Raw genomic sequence first — 21,830 nt, 5'->3', positions numbered from 1 at the left:
GGTCGCACGGCTCGGGAGGAGGTACCCTGACAGGCCCAACCGGACGCGGGGAGGGAGGGAGAAGGGCAGGCGGGGCGTGCACGCCTCTTCCGCCCTGGGCCCGGAAGGGTGATGTGGCTGGGGCTTCGCCGGCCTCACTATGGTAAGAATTGGGGTGTTGGGGTCTCCGCCTAGCTTTGTGAAGGGGCTGTGGGCGCGAGCCAGGGCTGGAGGGTTGGGCGGTGGCTCTGGGTGCGCGGGCCAAGGAGCCCTGTCACTAGCTTGATTCTTCCGGGGCTCGGAAGATGCTCAGGCTCGGGAACCATGTGGCTCCTGCACGTCCGGCCAGGGAGAACTAGGGCCCACCGCCCAGGAGAGACCCCGCGGTCGCAGGTCCTAGCTCCTCCCGCACAGTTCCCCTTTCTGGCTTGTTTCAAAGAAATGCGCTGGTTGGCTTAACCCAGTCGTTTATACAGACTCTTCATGGTCATTGACCCTAGGGGCATGGAGCTTCTTGAGTTTGCGCCTGTTATTTCGCGTCCTCTGATGCCTCTGCGGACCTGGCCCAGGTGTTTCATTGTCGTTGTAAACCCCAAGTTCCACATCTTAATTTTCGTCTGTTGAGTTAGTGACCTTTCAGGCTCGTCCTGCTTTACAAACTATAGATTTTGATCATTGGTGATCTCTGCAGAAGTGGTTTTTCTTCTAGGAATGTACTTGAGGTGTCTGGCCTCGGACCTTCCTTCCCCACACATTTTTAAGGTTGTATTATTTTGTGTTATTGCAGATTCCTTTCATAGTTTGGGCCTCTTAGGAAAAATTAAAATGAGTCATGAAAAGTTTTCTAAAGAAATGCCTACGTCTCCAGGCAGAGAAAAAAGGTAAAGCCAGCACGGCCAGAGGACTGATGTAGTAGTAGTAATAGTGAAATCTCCCACGCTGTCTGAAGCCCTTTTACCTTTGTTATGGTAAATGCCAACAGCCTCTACATTGGTGAACTCAATGAAATCCACAGGCCAAATGTTGCATTTATGAGCGTATTTCTGGGGAAAGGATGCATGCCTTTGATTATAGTATGAAAAACAACCATGACCCCCCCTCAAAAAAAAGCTATTGTGGGTTGAAAGTTACTGCGCTTACGTTTCCAGAGGTTCCTGCAGAACCAGGTACAACACTAAACCCTTAGACATTTAATCTAAAACTCATTGTTTCTTGCTTTAGCCCAACTACTTTGATTATAGATGGGGCTTAAGTCACAGCGTCTTTCCTGGAGAACTTAGAAAATGGCAGTCTATTGGCAGGGTATTCCTTCCTTAGCCAAGAATATACTGAAGCTTCTTTGCTGACCTACCACACGATCTGATGAGTACATTTGCTCTTAAAGAGTGTCATTAGAAAACTGTTACTTAACTTAGAAAATTGGATTCCTTTTTCAATTTTAAAAAAATACAGACTGTTACTCTTTCTTTTCTCTTCTTAAGTGATCTCTACCTGCAACAAGAGTCACATGTTCTAATGACTGAGCTAGCCAGGTGCCCCTAGAAACTGTTACTCTTAATTCTTACATATCTTCCAAATTAAGTTTAATTATTCTATTTATAGTACAAGTCAAAGATCTATTTTTATCATCTTAGTGTCTTATGAACTAGCTAATAGCAAAACAGATACTGTGTTTAAGATTAACAGTGTTTTAAACTTTTAAGAACTTCGGAATGCCTTGTTCTCCCTCTTAATAGCCTTCGAGATTTATCTCAAGTTTCATCTCTTCCCAAAAATCCTTCCCTGCCCCTTCTGTTTTCTTCTCCTGTGTCCATGTGGGCATCCATAGTCCATGTATATACCTCCAGTGTACCTCCAGCCATAGCACTTAACGCAGAAAACAGCAATACACTGTTGCCTGTATTTCTTCCCTCACTAGCTGGAGTTTTCTAAAGTAGAGACCAGGTCTTTTAATATCTACAGCACAATGGCAGCTAGAGTTAGTACTCAAATGATTGCACATCTGGGGAAACAGTCATGTAAAATATGCTCAGTGTCATTAAGGACTTCACAGTCCACTGAGGGACATTATTAAATAAGTAAATTCCACGTCTTGTCTGCTATGATAAAGAGAAACAACGTGTAGTGGAAAGAGCTCTGAGAAATCAGTTGGCCAACCAATTCAGTCCAAATTTCTGGGCATCGATAGTTGTTAAAAGCTTCAGGTGATTCTAAGGAACAGCCAGGCTTCATACCACATTTTGACTCTAATTATTGAAAAGTTTTTCCCTTTTATCAGTGTTTGTTATTTCTGGTTGCTTCATCAGAACACTTTTCTTCATAACAGGATTTGCACTTTGCCCTTTGGAATACTTTTATCAAATTATCAAGAACATGTGAAGTATTTATTGCTTCTTTTTTTTTTTTTTTTTTTTTTTTTTTTTTTTTTTTTTTTTGTCTACTGCTTACCATCGTTCTATATATGCTTTCTCCTGTTAACACCTTTGATCCCCTTGTTGCTTTATATTTAGATCTCTGGTGTCTATAAAATCTGAAACTAAGCAACACAAACAGCAAATACATCATAGATACCATGACAATGAGATGAAATTAAATGCAAATGACCACCTATGTTGCCAGTGGAGAACAGAATTGAGGTGTTTCTACACCAAACTGTACCTTTCCTCATAGCCATGAAAGTCCTTAATTTTAAGTGGAAAGGTTTAAGTAGAAAAGGTCTCTACATTTTTGAAAATGGAACCAGTGAGATCAAATGGCTACTTAGTCCAGCTCCTCATTTTACAAGTAGAATTAAACTGATAATACAGAGGTGCAGATTTAACCAAGGACAGATTTATATACTGGATTATTCCCTAAATAATGCAAATGCTTGGTAGCCACTGATGTTAAGAGACAGGTTTTTAACATCAAAACATTAAGTAATCCTGGTTTCTTGGTTTCAAGTTAAACCAAGATAATTTGCATATTGGGTACAATTTCAGCTTTACCTTACAACAAAGCAACAAAGATTGAATTTATGTGCTAATAACACCAAAATAAAATGTCAATATTTCTGTGTGTTAATGGAAATATTAATCACCTGTGATCACCTATCTTGGGCAAGTGGGGTGAAGGTGTTTGCACATTTGTAAAGAGGCTTCATTTATCCCTGCATTTCCATGTTCTCCATTTTAAGAGAAAATAGTACTTATAAATTTACAAGTAGAAACTAGTTGGAAAATGCTGGCCTGACCTAGATTTGTAAATGATAAAATGCTGACGCACTTTTGCAGTACTGTATAATTTTTATCACAATTAGGTCAGGAATATCATTTCTGGGTCTCCTTCCACCTCCTGAGAGGGATAAATGACTAGTTTTGTGTAAAAGCAGTAAGTCTTAAAACAAGTAAAATTGTTACTATTTGGAGTTTTAAAAATTGTAAGTCTTTGGTGTTCAATTCTTGTTTTAAAGTGAATTTCAGTTAAACTGGAGGAATTAATATGTCCGTTAATTCCACATAAGATACAATCAACATTCGAAGCTTCTACACAGTGTTATGCATAAAGAAGGCCCTTAATCAACAAATTGGTTAAACAATTTGTTTTGATAATGCTAAAAATAAATAAATAAGCTATACGGAGCTCAAGTGATCCAAGACTAACGAAAAGACTATAGGCTTAGTCTTTTCTGTAGATTAAGTACGTTAGCACCCAGTCACTGAGCACTCCAGACATGGGTTCAGCATATTAATATGTATATTTCTGCTGCCTTTCTCATTGCTTCCTTGTGCCTTCATACTGCTGGGATCTTTTCCCCTGTTTTTCTCTCTATTCCTAATGTTTTGGATGGTTTCTTAAACTGTTTTTATATATACGTCTAAAACCAAAACCTTACACTGAATTCTTGCCTTTGTATCCAAACTTAATGAATATAGTTTTAACATTCACTTATGACTGAAAACAAGAAAATGTGTCTTCGTAGATAAAATGGTAAAAATTGAATCTGAAATAAATATTCCTAACTTCAAATTGACTTGAGAATAGAGAGTTTTTAAAAAGATGTGTTAACATCGCAAGTAATTTTGTGTTTTAGCACTAAGCTCTGCATCAACAAATCTTCATCTGTTCACTGATAAATTATTTCATCTGCTGTAGTGGTGGCCAGATGAAAGTCTGAATTATCATTATTTCAGAAGGCCTAACAAATTGTGACTTCCTTTCAGAATGTTTATACAAAGTGACTCACCAAGTTGATTTCCTTCTGGTTTGTATAATTTAATTTAGTACAATAGCACTAATTATTTGAAGCATATCAAAAAGTCTGTGAGTAGCAGATAGGTCTGGAGTGTGGATGGAAAATAAAAGGGGTCTTTCGGGAAAAATAGGATCTCCATTGCATTTTTTTAGAAAAATGAACACAACTCTGAGACTAACCGTCAAAAGACAGGGCAAGGCTGCTGTATTCCACAACCCCAAGTGTTACCGTTTGGATTATATTTGAGGTTGTGCTCCAGAGAGTGTCACAGGCAACCCTGAGTCTAGGGAATCTTATTGGATACCTCTTAATAAAAGGGAAGTGTTCATTACATATAGTAGACAGAATGCCCTCCCCCACTAAAAACAAAAACAAAATCCTGTAAATATGTTAACTTACTTGGCAAAAGAGACCCAGCATATGTGATTAAGAATTTTGGAATGGGGAGAGAGAACAACAAATCACAAGGTTCCCTTTAAGAGGGAGGCAGTAGGGTCATAGTCACAAAAGAAGTATCAAGGTCAGTGTGATGAGGAGTCACTGGCCAAGGATTGCAGACAGCCTCTAGAAACTGGAGAAGGCAGGAAAACATTCTTTTCCTAGAGCCTCCAGAAGGAATGAGTTGTATTTTATAACTCCTTAGTTGCAGTGTGCGTTATTTTACATTTAATGGTTAGCTTAATTTGTTAAACTCCCTGACATTGCCTGACTGCAAAGTAGGTAAACCTTAGGTTTGAGAATTGAGGTTGTGGAATTTGATGCCAACCACCCAGCCTACTTAGTCAGTCATCCACACCTCTTGAAGATGTATATCTCTTAACAAATTAGGCGGAGTCAAAACCCTCATTATCCCATATGCAAGTACCTTGAAGCTGGCTTCTTGGTAGAACTTTCTCTGAATTCCAGTTGGTGATATAAAGAGATTGAAATGTTGAAAGGGTATTACCTTAGGCCTTTATTTTACCCTCCAGCCTGGGCTCTTAATATAAACATCAGGGTATTTGTTTCTTCTGTCTGCATTTTCCAAAATATCATTGACAGGTAAATAATGCAGAGCCATGTGTGGCAGTTTCTCTTGAGTAGTTAACAAAATAGTCTAATCTACACTTTTTTTTTAATGTCGCATTATTAATTTAGAATTTATGCTCTTGAATTTGTTAAAATGTTCATTATTTGCAGTTGTTTTCAAGTTCCTGTTTATTCAGCATTTTTCAGTGACTTCTGTGCACTATTTTGTTTAATAGGCACAAGGAGTTGATATGAACCTCAATAAAATAGAGAAGACCATCACAATACAGTTTGATGGGTGCACTCTATGATACACACCTGCACAACGATCCTGACTCTGCTCGGTGTGGCAAGTGAGGACAGGGAAGACTTTACAGAGGAGGTGACTCTTGAGTTGAAACCTGAAGGTTAAGTCAGTTCACCAGGCAGACAAAAATAGATGACCTCTGCAAAAACAGAGTACCCTGAAAAAGATTTCATGATTTAAAAAAAGTTAAACAGTAAATGAATTTTACTTCCCTTATCACCTTTTTTAAATCATCTCTTCCTCTATTTTGTGATTGACTGTGGTTGCTTTTTTTCTTAGCCTCTTCCTTTTTAATATCATTTTCCTATTGAAAATCCTAATTATTTTTCTACAAGAACAGGAACATCTGTTTCCTTTAAACCTGAGACGAAAATTTTCTATCGGTGGACAACAGATGCTAAGATTAAAAGGAATGCTTAGATAGGTTAAGAAATGGTAGGCTAATGTCTGTAGCTTTGAAACATTCTTGTTTGGTCAGAGTCTGAGTACATCTAAAAGACTTTACCACCTAAGATTATTTGTTTAAATTTTAGGGTCTATAAACCCCAGAAACAAAGTTGTATGTATCATATATTGCACACTTGTACATGGTTTTCATTTATAAATGGTTTCACACACAAATGTATATATACATACCCCACTTCTGTAATAATAGGCATGTCTTTAAGTGCCTCTTAAAATCTTTTATTACATAAAAATTCAAACACAGAAAGGTAGAAAGAAGAGTATAATGAAGCCTCGCATCCTCGGCGTTTCATCAGCCCCACACCTCCCACCACACACAATGGGTTATTTAGAAACCAATCCCAGGCCTCATATCATTTAAGCATTTTTTTTTCACTAGACATTAAGGGAAAGAAAAAGTACACATTGCAACATTGTGAAATTTAGACACTCCATTCGGAACATGATAAACCTACTTTGCAAATTGATTTTCCAACCACTCTACTACATCAGTCCTTTGCTTAATACATTAAGCCTGCTCATCATTCCTTAAACATGCAAATTCCTGATTCTGTGGGGGTGTGTTCCATGCTTTTGTCTCTTCTGGAGCCTGCTCTCTATTTGCCAATCTAATTGTGCCCTTTCTTGACTTGACTCAGTCCTTGCTTTCTCCTTGAAGCTTTTCCTGACTTTTCTTTATGAAAACAGCATTTTTTTGCCAATATGGCTCAGTCGCCACTTAACACATACTACAAAGAATTGCTAGTTACTTTTTAAAATATATGTCCTGTTCTAACTTGATTATAACTGCTGTATGCCTCAGTTGTCTCGTATATAAAATACAGGTATTAGTAACACCTACCTCAAATATATGAGGATGAATAAGATAATCCAAAACAAGCCTTCAGTGAATATCCGTTACTGTTGTTAGCCATAGACTCCCTCCCCTGGAGGGAAGGAATCCTGCTATGTACTTTTTTAATCCTGTGTCTAGCCTCATGCTCCAGACAGGGTAGATACTAAATACATGTTTAGTTGTGTTGGCTGGAAAGAAATCTGTGCTTTATGTTTCATGAGGTTGTTATCAAATACTATATCAATATATTCATATACGTGTTCAAAATATGATCTTTGAAAGATAAACATTATGAAATACTGTGTTTTCTATATAGAATTTATCTTTAGCGTTCATTTATTGGTTTATTTTGAGTTATAAAAATTGTATCACTTACTTTCACAAATGTAAAATTAAAGTTCAATTCGATAAGAACCCAAGACATACTAAACTTTATTCTTTGTATATCCATGAAGAAATGATTTGCATACAAAACAACTATTAAAATCGTAATTACAAATAAATTTTATCTTTTTCAGACCATAAAAACAACACTTAGAAAATTTGAGAAATCCAGAAAAGTTGAGACTTGGGCTAAACACACCTTCCAAAGATAATCAGTGCATTCTGCCCTCTTGTTTGCATAAAAGTTTACATAGCTGAAGATATGCTGATTATGAAATTTTGTGTGTTTTCCCCACTGCTTAGCATTGTACATAAGCATTTTTTTTATCTTTAAGGATATTGGTAAATAACATGTGTAATTTCCTAATGTTTTGAATAGTTTGTAATTATCATAAAATATATAACAAGGTAAAAAATATTGAGTTTCTGACAAGGTTAGTTCTTGTTTTAGGACTCTCCTGGCTGTTCTTGCTTATTTATACTTCCATATGAACTGCAAAATCAGTTGTGTGTTTCAAAAATAACTGGTTGGTATTGAGTTCACTTTAAATTTATAGATTAGCTTTATGATGTTGCCTTCCAATGTAAGAACATGGTATACCACTCCATTCTACTTTTGTGTTTTTCAGTACATTTAAAGGTTTTGTCAGTTTTGTTCTTTAATGCCAGTGCTGCTTTTCTTCCTAAGCTTATTCCTAGATATTTCAGCTTTTTGTTCTAGTTGCTATTATAAATAGAAACTTTTTTCCCATTATGTCTTTCAGCTGGTTGGTAATGTAATTCTGAAGGCTGTTGATTAAAATATTTTAGTTATGTACCCAGCCACCTTAATTCCCTTATTGTGTGTAATCGTTCTTCACTAGATTCTTTTGGGCTTTTCAGGTAGCACTTAACGTTTGTAAGTAACAGTTTTGCCTCTCTCAAAAAATTTTGTAACTCTTATTCTTTGTCTAACTTCTGACACCATAGGAGGTCCTTCTGAGTTTACTAAATAAGCATATTGCTAGCTACTGTGTGAGATTGATACATTTTGTCTACCTTATGTAATGGAAATGTTATTCTTATATTGATATATATATATATATATATAATGGTATTCTTGCACTTTCAAAAAATTGTTTTATCTATTCAGCCATTACTTATTGGTCTACTGTGTGGTAGGTACACAGTCAGATAATGGAGTTCAGAGCCTGATGAGACGTTGTCCACTTTCAGGGATGAGTATTATAAAATGTATAACATTTCCTGGGGGAACAGAAAGTAGAGTTCTATGTGAAAAAGAGAGGGGAGGCCAGTGGGTTCATCATCCTGGAAAAGATGATGCTTGAGGCAAATTTTGAATAGACTGAGTCCACCTCCATTTTACTTTGACTGGAAAACTGATTTCCTGTGATTCCTGTGTTAAATTTTTTTAATAACTTAAAGAATGAGCAGTGAAAGAGCAAGTGGTTTTCCTACCGAAACCTAATAGTGTGGTATTAGTCAATGCATGGAACATGATTGTTTAAATTTAAAGCATTCTTATCCTAACAGAATTTCAGAATTGAAAGAAACTTCAGCCAACATTTAGTCTCTATCACCACTTTCCACCCAGTTTTACAGATGTGAAAGAGAGACTAAGGTTAATGGTTCAGCTGAAGTTATATGGTCAGCTATACTCAGAGCTTGTAAACTCTGTGTCCTGCCTAGTAGTCTGGGCTCCTAGAACATCTATATTAATTACATACTGATTCAGTTTTGGTGAGCTGGATTCATGACATTTTTGGTAGTGTTTTCAAGTGCTTGAATTTAGAATTTTTGTTGCATCTTCTGCATTCCTCAGCCCAAAGAATGGAGAGGAAAGTACACTCTCGGAATACCTTATGATTTGGGGTTTTAAGTGTTCTCAGACATGTCATTCCATTTGTCTTTGAGAAGAACAAAAGTTTGATTCTTAATATGGAATTGTCTGGCATTTTTTACCCATGCTATTTTTCTTGTGATAATAATTTTTCTTTTTCTTTTTTTAGTCTGCCATTTTCAATTTTCAGAGTCTGTTGACTGTAATCTTGCTGCTTATATGTACCTGTGCTTATATCCGATCCTTGGCACCCAGCCTCCTGGACAGAAATAAAACTGGGTATGTTACTAATGATATCTAACCACCCAAATTAGGTCCTGTAGACATTGAGGGTAAATTACCGTAAAGGTCATTAAATAATTTAGTTCCTATACATAACTTCGTTTTGTAATAACTTATTACATTATTTTCTTCTTCTGTTTTTAAAAATCTGAAAACTTTGTATGCACAGAGTCTTAATAAATAAAAAGATAAATATCAGAAGTGACCTGAAATGTGTAAAAAAAAAAAAAAAAGTATATTTAAAAAGATATGGCAGGTTTTTTCTCTGGGATTAGAAATACAGTTTAGCACTTTCAAAGATAGTAGTTGGCCTTAACTTTTTATGCAATAATTAGTAAAGCTGGTTATTTAAAAAAAATAAAAGTTGGTTATCATGTTTTTGAAAGGTAAAACAGTTTGCAAGCACTGTGTCCATAAAAAATACAATGTAGACATTTCCCTCTCCAGTCTAAGACTGCTCCAATCATACAAGTTCCCTATTTGTATGAGAAAGCAAATATATTTGGAGAAATTTATTTAGCTTACTTAAAGCAGTAATAAAAATTACGTCTTGGGCTTGACACATCTCTTGTATTATATATGTTCACACCCTGAAAAAATTTGAGCTCAATATGATACCACACAGTATTAAAATTTTAAAGTGCCATCTTCATAATACAAAAATACATGTTGAATTCAAGCAAAAGGAAAAATATATAAAAACCAGAGACTATGTGGTGAAAGCTATGTAAATTTTCTTTGCCTTGCATATTTATTAATTTCTATGAAAAATTGTCTTAATCCTTTCTTAATAAAAGCCTAAACCTACTTAATCATTTTAAGAAATAAAAGAATGAAAGAATACTTCACATAGGAATAATTATCTCCAGCACCTGTATCAGGCCAAATTAGGATCCTGCAAGGTCAAATTCTGTTTTTCCAATAATAAAAATCTACAAGAGGCAAGGTGGTAGTCAGCTATGAGAGTAATAATTTTGGCTTCTTTTTCTTTCACCTTCATTCTATCTTTGAGGACATAATTAGCATTTATTCAGACATCATGTCATCTAATTATTTGGCTTTTGTTACCATTTCTTCCTTTTTATTTCCTAGAGTTGTTCAAATATGTATAAAGGAATAAATAGAACCTCTAACCAGTTTCAAATATTAAAATTCCCTAATCCTGTTCTAATAAACTGATCATGTTGCTGTCAGCCTGAGGGATTTTATTTAACCTACTAATGTTATTTGTCCATCAGTTTTTGTGACAGTGCCCCTCTTCCTTTGTGGACATTGACTTTGCATCACGTTTTTTTTCTCTGATGTCCTCTTGCACTTAGGCTTCACTCTGTCCATTTCTTGAAATTATATAGTACTTTGTCCCTTTGTTGAAGTTACATAATCTTACTTGTTGCTTAGTTGTACATGAAGCCTTTCCACCAACCAAATGGTTTTGTATCTTCCTTCCCTTCTTCTGCAGCCCGTGACTATTGACTTAAAACATATGGTAGAAACCAGTAAACATCCTAATTGATCTCTTGCCTGGTATTGTAATATAATACATAACATCTACCTAATAAGATATTTAACTGTTTATTTCATTATAAAGACAATCACATGGTAGTAGAATAGAATATTTATGCTTTTCTGATGCTGTTATGAGGAAAGTAGGTTGCATGTGGAAAAGTCTGCTCCTCATTCTTTGGGGATCAGGTATACATCCATTACATGCTACATTAAAAAAGGAGTTCTCAGGGCTGCCAACCTTACAGTAGAGGTTGAGTAGTAGTATATTTCTCCTACATATAAGACCAAAGAAATACCATGCCTATTTCTGTATTTTGAAACATGTACTATAGTCAACTGTTTAAAGGCTTTTTTTTAAAACTTTGCATCTATTTCTATGAATATTAGTCCCCATTTTGTTTGTTTTATATATAAGAAATATTTTCTCTGGGAGCAATTCTTAACAGCCATTGTCCTTTGCTGTTACAGTATATGTTTTTATGAGACTCATAGTAAACTGTCCTTTCATTATAGTGAATATTTCCATGTTTAAGTAAAGATATCTAGTCTAATTGGATAAAACAGGTTCTTGATAATTTCACTCTTGAAAACAATTTTTTTGCTGCTTCAAATAATGTAGAACTAAAAAGCAGCAATAAACGATTGCTACTTTGCCTCGTTTCCCATTATCATAGATCTGATTAGCTTTATCAGCAGATACACTTATTGGCTTATAGCCAGAGCAGCTTTAAATCAGTAGCGCATGTTATAATCAATAGGTTTTTAGAATCAAGGAACCGTGGCATTGCAGATGACTGACCAATTGTCTTCCATTTTTTGATGACATGTAAGCCAATTTTAAGTGATATCTGAAGTTACTGTCACATGTGCCTTTAACCTATGTATTAATGACCACGGCCCATTAGTTACTATTCTGAAGAATTTCTGTGTAATAATGCAGTTAATCCTTACAACAAGCCTGTGAGGGTGAGTGCTATTAAAAAGAAAATAACCTACTCACAGTTATGCAACCAATTAAGTAGGATTAAACTTAGGCACAATCTGGCCCTTTTATTATCCTACATTATTTTCAAGAGTATATTTGATTTTTGTCCTTTTATTTCTATAGTGAAATTGTTGCACCTGTCAGAGTGTCCATCCTTCAAAATAAACTTGTGTTTTTGCCCATTTCATGTTGTGTGAACTAAGACTTTATGATTTGAGGTCAGGAAGTTACACTTCAGAGGAGGAATGTATATAGAACTTAATTGAACCAGTAACTTCTTTCATTCTTAACCACTCATATATAATTATTCATCAGCCAGCCATCTCTTAGGGAAAAAAAAAAGTATAATATAAATTTCCCTGGAATTTAAGTATTTCGGTTTTGTTATACCAGTCCTAACTTACTTCAATAAATACTGCTAATTTATCTTGATTTGTAGCCATGTATAACACCATTTATAATTCTCTTATTTTGTCAGAGCAACAAAATAGTTGTCTGTGATGTTTTCATATCTTTTAGCTGTCGCTATTCACTGAATGACTCCGTTGATTTTCTTTTAAAGCTTATACTTTTTACACATGTTAAATAAGTGAAATATGCGTATAATTTGTATTTAATTCATAGTATATTCATTCATAGAATTGAGCTGAACGTCTTCATTCTAATTCTTATTTCCGGGATGTATGTTTTAAATGCCATATTTAGTTAACTCATACACAGTGTACCGTAAACTAGGTTGTACTTACACTGAAAACACAGCCACATATATTTATATTCTTCCTTATTGAGTGACATAGTTATGTAAATGCTATCATTGGAGTTCATGGTTATAAATCATTTAAATATAGAACTACATTCTATAGAAAGTAATTTCTTTAGTGTGCGTTTTTTTTAATGTCATAAACACCCAAACTGTGTTCATTTACCATTTTCTCAAAATTAATATTTATGTAAATTGGCATATGTATTTTCTACTTTTGAGAGTAAAGCACTTGAAGTTGACTGAATTAATTCTACAATAAAAAGCCTTGTGCACATTTTTGCTACGCATATTAATTTACCATAGGTTTAACCTAGGATATCGGATATATTCCAGTTTGTAACAGTTTATATACACTGACATTTGATAAGCTAGTGTGTCCTACTTTCCTTTACAAATGGTGGCTTAGTACCAAATAAATTTCAGTGTTGAAGTATCAGAAGTATCAGAAGGTAAAATGCCAGTTTGTAATGAGCGCTCTATAGGATACTGAGAAAATGATTTACCTTTCCCAGTAATCAATAGCTACTTTTTTCTTTTTTATTCTATGCAGATTGTTGGGTATATTTTGGAAGTGCGCCAGAATTGGTAAGTGTCTGTTATAATGTCCACATCTTCAGCTGTAAATTATTGGGCAATTTACTTTGCCATATTCACAGAAGTCAAATGTCAGTTTTAAAACTGCAGGCTTCCTGATTTTGTGCATTTTTTGCAAAAGTTTGTTTTAAATTTTCCTTCTGCTATTTAAAACTAGACGTGATAGATACGTCATAATACTTAATTAGCAGGAAGATAGAAAATACAAGAAAAACCTAATTCAGATATCAAATACTATGCATTTCTAGTGTTGAGATTTCAGACAGATGTGTACAGTCTTATGCACACATGCTTACCGTACACAGCATGCTGCTCTGTGTAACGTGTACCATTTTGATAACTAAGGATGAATTTCCATCTAATGAAAGGTTTGCTAAGCAACCATCTAAATGTATTCTTTTTATTCCCCTATGCTAAATCCAAGGATGTTATCTGTTGCTTTTAGAAAGCATTAACTGTTACACCTATCAAACTCGTGTGATAATAGCTGAGTTTGTTCTAATTAATTAAAGTTAAATGTGATTGTCTTCTAACTTTTCATAATAAAATGAGTGGTGTCATCCTGTGTTTATGTTTAAATAATAACATACTCTTATCCCATCCCTATTTGTGTATAATATTTAGCACAGTGCCCAGCTCATAGTAGACTCCCAAATGATTGGCAGGTGAATGAATTAAAATGTACCTTACTGATGTAATTCACCAGTATTCTCAAATAATAAAGTATACCCTTTTTAACATAGCTAGTTCCAAAAAAAAAAACATTTTAGAGCATTTGTGATTGTTCCACTTGGATGGAACAAAATGAATATTTTTCCTTTTTGGAAATTATTTACATGACCTCCTCAAAAAAAAAGTTAGATTATAGTACTCTTCCAATACTTAATTTGTATGTAACTATTTTTTCTTTTATAAGGTTATGAGACTTTCATTATAAAAGAAAAATTTTGCCACATTTGACAGTTAGTATAAATCGCCAGTCTGACAACAGTGAATCACTTTAAATAGGAGGGGAAGTTTAGGAATCATGTTAACCTGTCTTTCCTCAGTGTTCTTTGTAATATTTTATTATCTCTTAGGGTGGTAGACATGTGAATCTTCCTTTTATAGAGATCATTGACTTTAGATAGGTAAAGCACAGCTATAGCCTAGATAAGTGGCTATAAGTCGGGACATTTAACTGTGTCTGAAGACATTTTTGGTTTTCACAACTAGAGTGGGGGGACATATAGAGTATAAATCATGGATGTTGCTAAGCACCCTACAATGCATAGAACAGCCCCTCACATAGAATTAGCCCAAAATGTCAGTAGTGCCAAAGTTGAGAGGGCCCAGCCTAGATTTACAGAGATTTGTGGTACAGACTTACCTGACATCTAGGTATGCTCAACAGCGGCAAAGCCTGAAATAACAGTAGAAATCTTAATCACTTTAAAAATAACCGAGACGGGAGAGATATAGAGACGGAAGAGCACCCTTGATGGCTAATTCTGATAGCTAGTAGTAAATGTAAATATATGTAAACCACGCTGCTTGTTTCAAAGCCAAGTCACCCAGAAAATGAAATAATATTGTCAAGGAACATAGTGCAAAGAATACCTCAAACTGCAAAGAGAGAACATAATGGAAGAACAAGACAGTTCTAATACAGTGAAATTCTCTGGATCATAGTAATACTGAATATTCATTGGTAAAAATATAAAAAGTCTGGTGTTAGGAGGTGGAGCTTTCACCTTAGTATTATGAAGTTGCTAATTCATAAATAAAAGATTTTAATTAAGGGATTTTAAATTAAATGTTAAGGTATTTTAAATCCATTTTGTGTAATAAATTAGAGAAGTATGTACAGCTTCATTCAGTAGACAACCCAGGTGACCCTTTTCACAACTGTTAACTTAAAAATATAGCTGAAGCTTTAAGGCATCTAGTCGTAGCTCTCTTAATGATTTCCTGTAGTATTGTCTATTTTTATGTCTAATTATAAACTGTGCCTTTCTTTTTTGCTTGGTCAGTTATTATTTTCATTTTTTCTCTTGACTATGCCATAGGTTAAATGGTTCAGCTTAAGGATTTGTTCATGCCAGTTATGTGAAAGCGTTAACTTTTCATTTTGGCAAAATGGCTCAGAAAACGTTGATGCTGATAATGCTGGTTTCTCAGCCACATGCTCCTCTCTTATCTTGACGCAGAATATATCCACCAAGAAAGGATGCAATTTTAATAGGAAAAGGTCCAGCCAAATCATCTTATCATGTTACACATCACGTTACAGCAACTGTTTCACATTCACTTAAACAGACCTAAGACCAGACAAGAAGTAACATTCTTACCCAAGTTCAACCAAAGATGTTTAGTTCTACCACATGGCAATCTCTTTTAAGAAAATTAAAAACAGGAAAATGAAACCCATATGTAAATCATAGCATTCTAAGTTGGAAGATGAGGAAGAGAAGAACTTCCTCAAAACTTAATTTCCAGCAGATGGAAAATTTAGGGCAATATTAATTTCTTCTTTTAGGTGTATAATAAGACGATATTAGACAATTAGAGTACCTAGCCCTAATTAGAGTGACTGGCTTGCTTATGAAATCCACCTGAAAATTATGTCTGAATGGTTTGGTTTTGTTTGATAACTTGGGTTGTTGCCCAAAAAATTAACATTGGTTTAAAATGATGACCCAAATTATTTTTTTAAAAATTGGTTTTTTTTTCCAGTTGAGATAGTGGCATTGTGAAAATCCTGTTGTCTTACTTTTTAAATTTTCCTTTAGCTAGAAAACAGCCCAGTGTCTATGGATAGAAGAACACTTTCAGAAAAACAACAAATGTTTCTTTTACTTGTATGTGTGTAATATCTTCTGTGAATATTGTCATTGAGCAAACACACAGGTAAAATTAATAACAACATGACCATGAGCCCTTTGAAGAAGCTCTGAAAATAAAAATGACCTTGAGGATTTTATTTGATGAGGATGGTCAAGATTGACATTTTCCAGAGGTAATTAACTAAACTTGCCAAATAAAATAGTTTCTTGCCGAAGGAACTTAGTTACTGGAAGAGAGCTGATTTTATTTTATTTTTTTAAGATTTTATTTATTTGAGAGAGAGACAGACAGAGGTAGCGAGAGAGCAGGAGTGGGGAGGAGAGGAAGAAGCAGGGCTCGTGAGGCTTGATCCCAGGACTCTGGGATCATGACCTGAGCTGAAGGCAGACACTTAACCAACTGAGCCACCCAGGAGCCCCAAGAAAGCTGATTTTAAACATCATAGGAAAACAAGTGAGGGGAGTATAAACAGTCTGTACTACAGGACACCAGGTATATGCCCATGATTATTTCTAGAAGTAGCACATCCCTCCTTCTTCCTTCTCCTTTTCTTATGCACCCCCAGAGCAGCATACATGCCTGGTGCTCTGTGGAATTGTACAGCCTTCGATAAATGAAAAGCAGGAAGGAACGAGATGAGTTTGGGATAACTCAAAATCATGGGGTCTCTGTCTATTTGCAAGACAGTTTCACAAGCCAACTCCATTCTACTTCATGCAAAGGAAAGTCTCCAAGTAAAAACACTTTTTAAACACATGTGAAAACTGACTCATATAAAAGTGGTTGCTTTAAGTTCTACATTTCTAACCCAAGAGTAATCCTAAAGTTTTTCTTTAAATTCCAGTTAGTTACCATACAGTGTAATACTAGTTTCAGGTGTACAATACAGTGACTCAACACTTCTCTATATCACTCAGTGCTCATCAGGACAAGTGCCCTCCTTAATCCCCATCACCTGTTGCACCCATCCCCCCCCACCTACTTCCCCTGGTAACCATCAGTTTGTTCTCTATAGTTAGGAGTCTCTTTCTTGGTTTGTAGCTTATATCCATTTTTCAAATGAAGTTTTACTGATAAGCATCCACGAATGCCTATTTTTCCCCGTTTAAGTGTCATGAATTGCTATTACTGAGGGGAAAAACTTATGGCTAAAAATTGTATGTTGGATTTCTTTTTATAGGTAGAAATTTCCCTTTTTTATGGGGGAAGAAAATAAGCAGTATTTTTTGTCCTTAATGGAATTATTTGAGATTGTTTGTCTTGGATCTGTGTCCTACCTTCTGTGTTGTATTTTTCAATATCCGGGTTCATGCAGTAGCACAGGAATGGTGCGTTAAGGGTTTTCTAAACACATGGAAAGGAGGTGGTCTTAGAAATAAGTCAGCATAATTTAGCGCATTCTGTATTGTACTTACTTTTGTGCTGCATCTAGTTCTTGTTTGGCCCATCCCCCCAAATGCATGGGCCTCCTAGGTAAGAACTTTATCTTGAGCCTTACGTACCCCTCTCCCGTGGTAAGTAATAACCTTATCATATCCAAGTTAACGTAAACTCAGTTAATCAACATGAATATCTCCCCTTTTTTTTCAACAGGTGAACGGAAGAGTCCTTACGTTGCAGTGTGCTGTATAGTGATGGCCTTCAGCATCCTCTTCATACAGTAGCTTGGAAGAATATCAGAATTTAATTGCCATCAGATCTCAGTATGAAAAAAGGACTTATTTACAGAAAATAATGGAATGAATGGTTAACCCTTTTATCTCTGAACATTGAATGATAAATTTCCAGCTGCTGTTCTCTAGTTTTATTATTGGACCAATGTTCTGTATAAATAGGATGTAACCATTTAATACTCAAAGAGTTTAATATGTCTGTAACAATCAACCTCAGTACTGTCACTACAATATTACATTCTGCAAATGCTATTCTGTTATGTCAGATACCAGTTTTCAGTGAGGTATCTCTAAGGCGCATAATAGAAAACAAAATTGGTAAATGACCCAAGTTTCTTTCACTGTGATGTGGGAATGATAAATCCTTATAGAATGAGAAATTTTTCTGGACTAGCTTTTTTATTGGGGGGGAAAAAAGGTTCAATTTGTGTTGGTAAGGATTGCATTCATATTTAGTAATGCTTGCTTTTTCCTCTGGCCACACCAGGGCATTAACGGAGTACCTCGAAGCAAACGCGCTAGTGTATCACAGGTGTTCAGCTATTTCAAACAAGCCTCCTCTTAAGGAGGAAGATAAATGAGATCAGCCTTAAGAGTAGCCCCCGAAAAATGTTCATATTTAGCATAGAAGAGCTTAGAATAGCTGACTGGTATAGTAGCCTCTGAAAACTCTAGATATGTATGGATAAATATCTTAAGCATAAATTTGATCAGCTGTCATTCTCTAAATAAGACTGCATTCTTAGTGTGAAAATAGCAAAATAGAATAATTACAGTATGATAATCCTATTTGTGTTTTTCATTCTTTTTAGTGTCAGGTCTCCACTTATTTTAATTGCCCCAAACACAAACTGTATTTTGTTTGTTTTTAAATATAGCACTTTAAATCTAGTTTACTTTTTGTATGTCAATTTGAACTAGAATCTTCTGTGTAACTCAGTCGGTGATGATAAACAGTTTCAAATCTGCTTATCCGTACACCTTGGCATAAGTGTCTGAGTTTTGATGACAAAGAAAGACCTTCAACAATTTCCATCAAACCAAGAGAAACATTTGGAATGTGACTTAAAAATTTTGCAGTAGACCAGTTATTATAAGTTTAGTTATCATTTCTTGTTTCAACTGAAATTCTGTTAGAATTTCAAAGCTAAGAGGAACTTAAACATCTTAGCCAAAAATTGCCCATCGTAGGTAGTACTAACTAGATATTGTCCTCAGCTATTAATATATTTTCTTTTTTTAAGAAAAGAAAATTATTTAGAGTTATTTGAAAATTAGTCTGGCAGTAGTTCTTTCTGTAGAAATAAACTTTGGAACTAAAAGCCATCTATTTTTAAAGACCACTTTAAAGTACTTGAAAAGAATTCTAGGAAACATGTAAGAAAAGCTTGTTAAGCATTGCCTGCTTTTCTCACAAAAGATAAAAGCTGCTGTAGGCTATCAATATAATTGTTTATTTTACATTTGAGACATATCTCACTTGCTAAAAGTTGTATATTTTGCTTTAGGCAGGGAATCAGGTTATGATCATTGTGCCTACTCTGAACTGTCTCTTGGGCTTTGCATTAGGTCAAGAATTTTCAGGGTATCCTAAAAATAGGACTCTTATCAGCATATACATGCGGAGTCAGTCACCTTTCTGGGTCTGGTCTCTGAGTGGCCATCTGTTGTCCCACTCTTCTGCCAACTAGACTTTCTAAAAGCTATGTCAACTAATTTTTTATATGCTAACACAAATCTAATATGAATAAAGAATATTCCAAATAATCAGTTCTAGGGCATTTCTTTAATTTTGGCATTTTGGAGAAGGTAGGTGGAAATTGGAGGAAGAAATAATTTCTTTGAAAAATCTGTGGGAACATATAAAAAATCTTTCTGTGTGGAGATGCTCAACAGAGCTGGAGGCAGCTTATTTCTGACCCCAGACACTGACCTTTTGAAACACAAGCTCTTTGGAAGGTAGAGGAAAGACAGGATTCCATGAAGAAAAGCAATTAGCATTTTCTTTAATGTAGTTTTTTCAAAGAGCTACCACTGAATCCTTTTCTCTAACTCATAGGGCAGTGTAGGTATTTTTAGGTGCACAGAATATTCAGATGTTACTGTTGTGGGCTTGGTGGGGTGGTAGGATGCAGAAGAGGATGAAGGATCAGTCTAGCATCCGCTAGACCGCCTCTGTCACATAGTCTTACTGCACGGCTGGAAGGGATGGGTGGTGGGCAAGAAGTCCACAGCTCACAAGGTTTGAAGACCCCCTAATCTCTTTCCTGGCTCCAGAATTGTTTTATTCCATCTCTCCTGGAGATTGTTTTGTGTTGATACTTAGTTCCTGAATGACGTCAGCTGTGTCCATGGCAGGAGCCAGTCTTCTTTCTGGGCAGTCTTAGAAGATGGTTAATCAAAAGGCCACTTAGGCTGTTGAATTCCCTCCATAGCTTAAAAGAATTTGGATTTAAGTCCAGTGTCTTGTAAATGCCTGTGCTCCTGTGCCAGGCACGTCCCATGTTCAAATTCAAAATAGCCCCTTCACACTAGGGATAATAATAATTGGTAAATGTGTAACAGATGCCCTCATCTTAGTAATATGCAGATCAGTCTCTTTTTATCTGAGGACAAAGAAGAGGTCAGAATGAAGTGATTCTCCAGGACAGAGTGAAAAATGAACAGGTCTCTGCCTAGTTTTGTGGGAAAGACCTAGCATTTGTAAATAGAATTTATACATTTGACCATTCTTTCAAGAAGCATTTATGAAGTATACGGTACCTTATCACTAAAGACAGAAAAGTGCGTAATTTCTGTCCTCTAGTAGTTCACAGTGCAGTGGATGAGAGAGATGAAATTATTTATACAAACTCCAATGTGATAGCATTTATTATTGAAATAATGCCAGGATCTAAAAGAAAATAAGGGTGACAACTTAGAGGTAAGCATTTCCTGCCAGAGAAGGAGTGCTTAAGCTGGATTTAAGAGCAATATGCAGAAGCACCAGTGGTATATTACGAACTATAAGCACCTAGCTTGTTGTGCTCGTTGGGGAGTATTAAGACATAAGTCTAAAAAGGTAGACAGAGGTTAGATCCTAGACGGTCTTATATTTTTTCTCACTACTGTTACCTACCTCAAAATTGAAGTTGAATATATGTTCCCTCCTGCCTGACAAAAAAAAAACTTGGAAAAAAAAAATCTTTGGTGTATGTGTAAACAAGTTTAAGTATATCCATGTCAACCTTAATTTGGACCAGGAATACAATAGTATACTCTCCAGAGACTCACCTGCATGTATATAAAGCCAAGGTAACATTAGTCAGATCGAGTATGTTCAGCAACTCTCAAAAGCTCATACTCCACCAATGCCTAAAGCAGCCATGATTCTTAACACGCACATCTGCACAAGAGTGGAAGTGGTGGCACTGTCTACGTTTCCTGGGTGCACAGAAGAGATGTCTAGTACTCTCTTCAAAGCCTTTGGGAAGTTATTGGATCATAGGAAGCTGAAAAGAATTGAAGATTCTTAGGGACCACTTTGAACTTTCTCTGGTGTTCAGTAAACAGATGTTCAAAATAGAAGTAACAACAATATCAGCATTATGAATATGATAGCCTTGTTAGTTTCAATCAGCAAGTTACTACTGGCTTCTAAAAATAGCTTCATAATTATGTCATTTTTACTCTGCTTTCCATGGTTTCTTTTATTTTGCCCTAAACTAATCCCAAAATAATCTGAAATCCAACTCTGACATCAAAAAAGGGGGAAGGTGGATATCTGTTTCCTGTGATTTTAAGAGAACAGAATCATCCTGTCTGTGGTGTGTAATAAAAATCAAAACAAACTCTCAAGAGCCTCCCAATTTTGTCTGTCAGATGAGTGAGAACAGTTTCTTAAGAGGTTAAAAAATTGAAATTGGCACCTTTTGAATAAGATGGGAAAAGAGAAATGTTTCTGTTTGTTATACGTGCATTTTAATTCATGGCTCGTCAAGATTCTTTCAGGGGAATTTTTTATGTTTTGCATCTTAAAGCTGTTGTATTATATTGCCATTTCTCTGAGTGAACCCTCAAGAGCCTAAATGACTTGCTTTAGATATGAAGTCATTAATTCACAGCCCCCCAGCTAGAGTAGAAATTGGATTCTGAATGAAAGTGACAGTA

At 35.5% G+C, this 21,830-nt stretch overlaps 1 protein-coding gene and 1 non-coding gene across 3 annotated transcripts; both read left to right on the top strand.

The window, feature by feature from the left end:
• Positions 1-3: 3 nt before the first annotated feature.
• TMEM167A (transmembrane protein 167A) lies at positions 4-21,518 on the top strand. Of its 2 annotated transcripts, XM_019793555.2 has the most exons (5): positions 71-142; positions 5,458-5,603; positions 9,222-9,331; positions 13,139-13,173; positions 17,602-21,518. In XM_019793555.2, the coding sequence occupies exons 2-5, from the start codon at positions 5,529-5,531 to the stop codon at positions 17,670-17,672; spliced, it is 291 nt and encodes a 96-aa protein (XP_019649114.1). In that variant the 5' UTR covers positions 71-142; positions 5,458-5,528; the 3' UTR covers positions 17,673-21,518. The 2 variants fall into 2 exon arrangements, with proteins under 2 accessions (XP_002930787.1, XP_019649114.1); XM_002930741.4 differs by lacking the exon at positions 5,458-5,603 and having other exon boundaries at positions 4-142.
• On the top strand, positions 10,986-11,120 carry LOC117801695. The gene has a single exon (XR_004624442.1). It is a non-coding gene; the product is annotated as a small nucleolar RNA U109 (small nucleolar RNA).
• Positions 21,519-21,830: the final 312 nt, after the last annotated feature.

The sequence above is a fragment of the Ailuropoda melanoleuca genome, chromosome 3 (assembly GCF_002007445.2).
Source record: "Ailuropoda melanoleuca isolate Jingjing chromosome 3, ASM200744v2, whole genome shotgun sequence".
NCBI classification, from domain to species: Eukaryota; Metazoa; Chordata; class Mammalia; order Carnivora; family Ursidae; genus Ailuropoda; species Ailuropoda melanoleuca.
The sequence above is the reverse complement of the archived record's forward strand: the minus strand, read 5'-3'. Positions and strand labels throughout refer to the sequence as shown.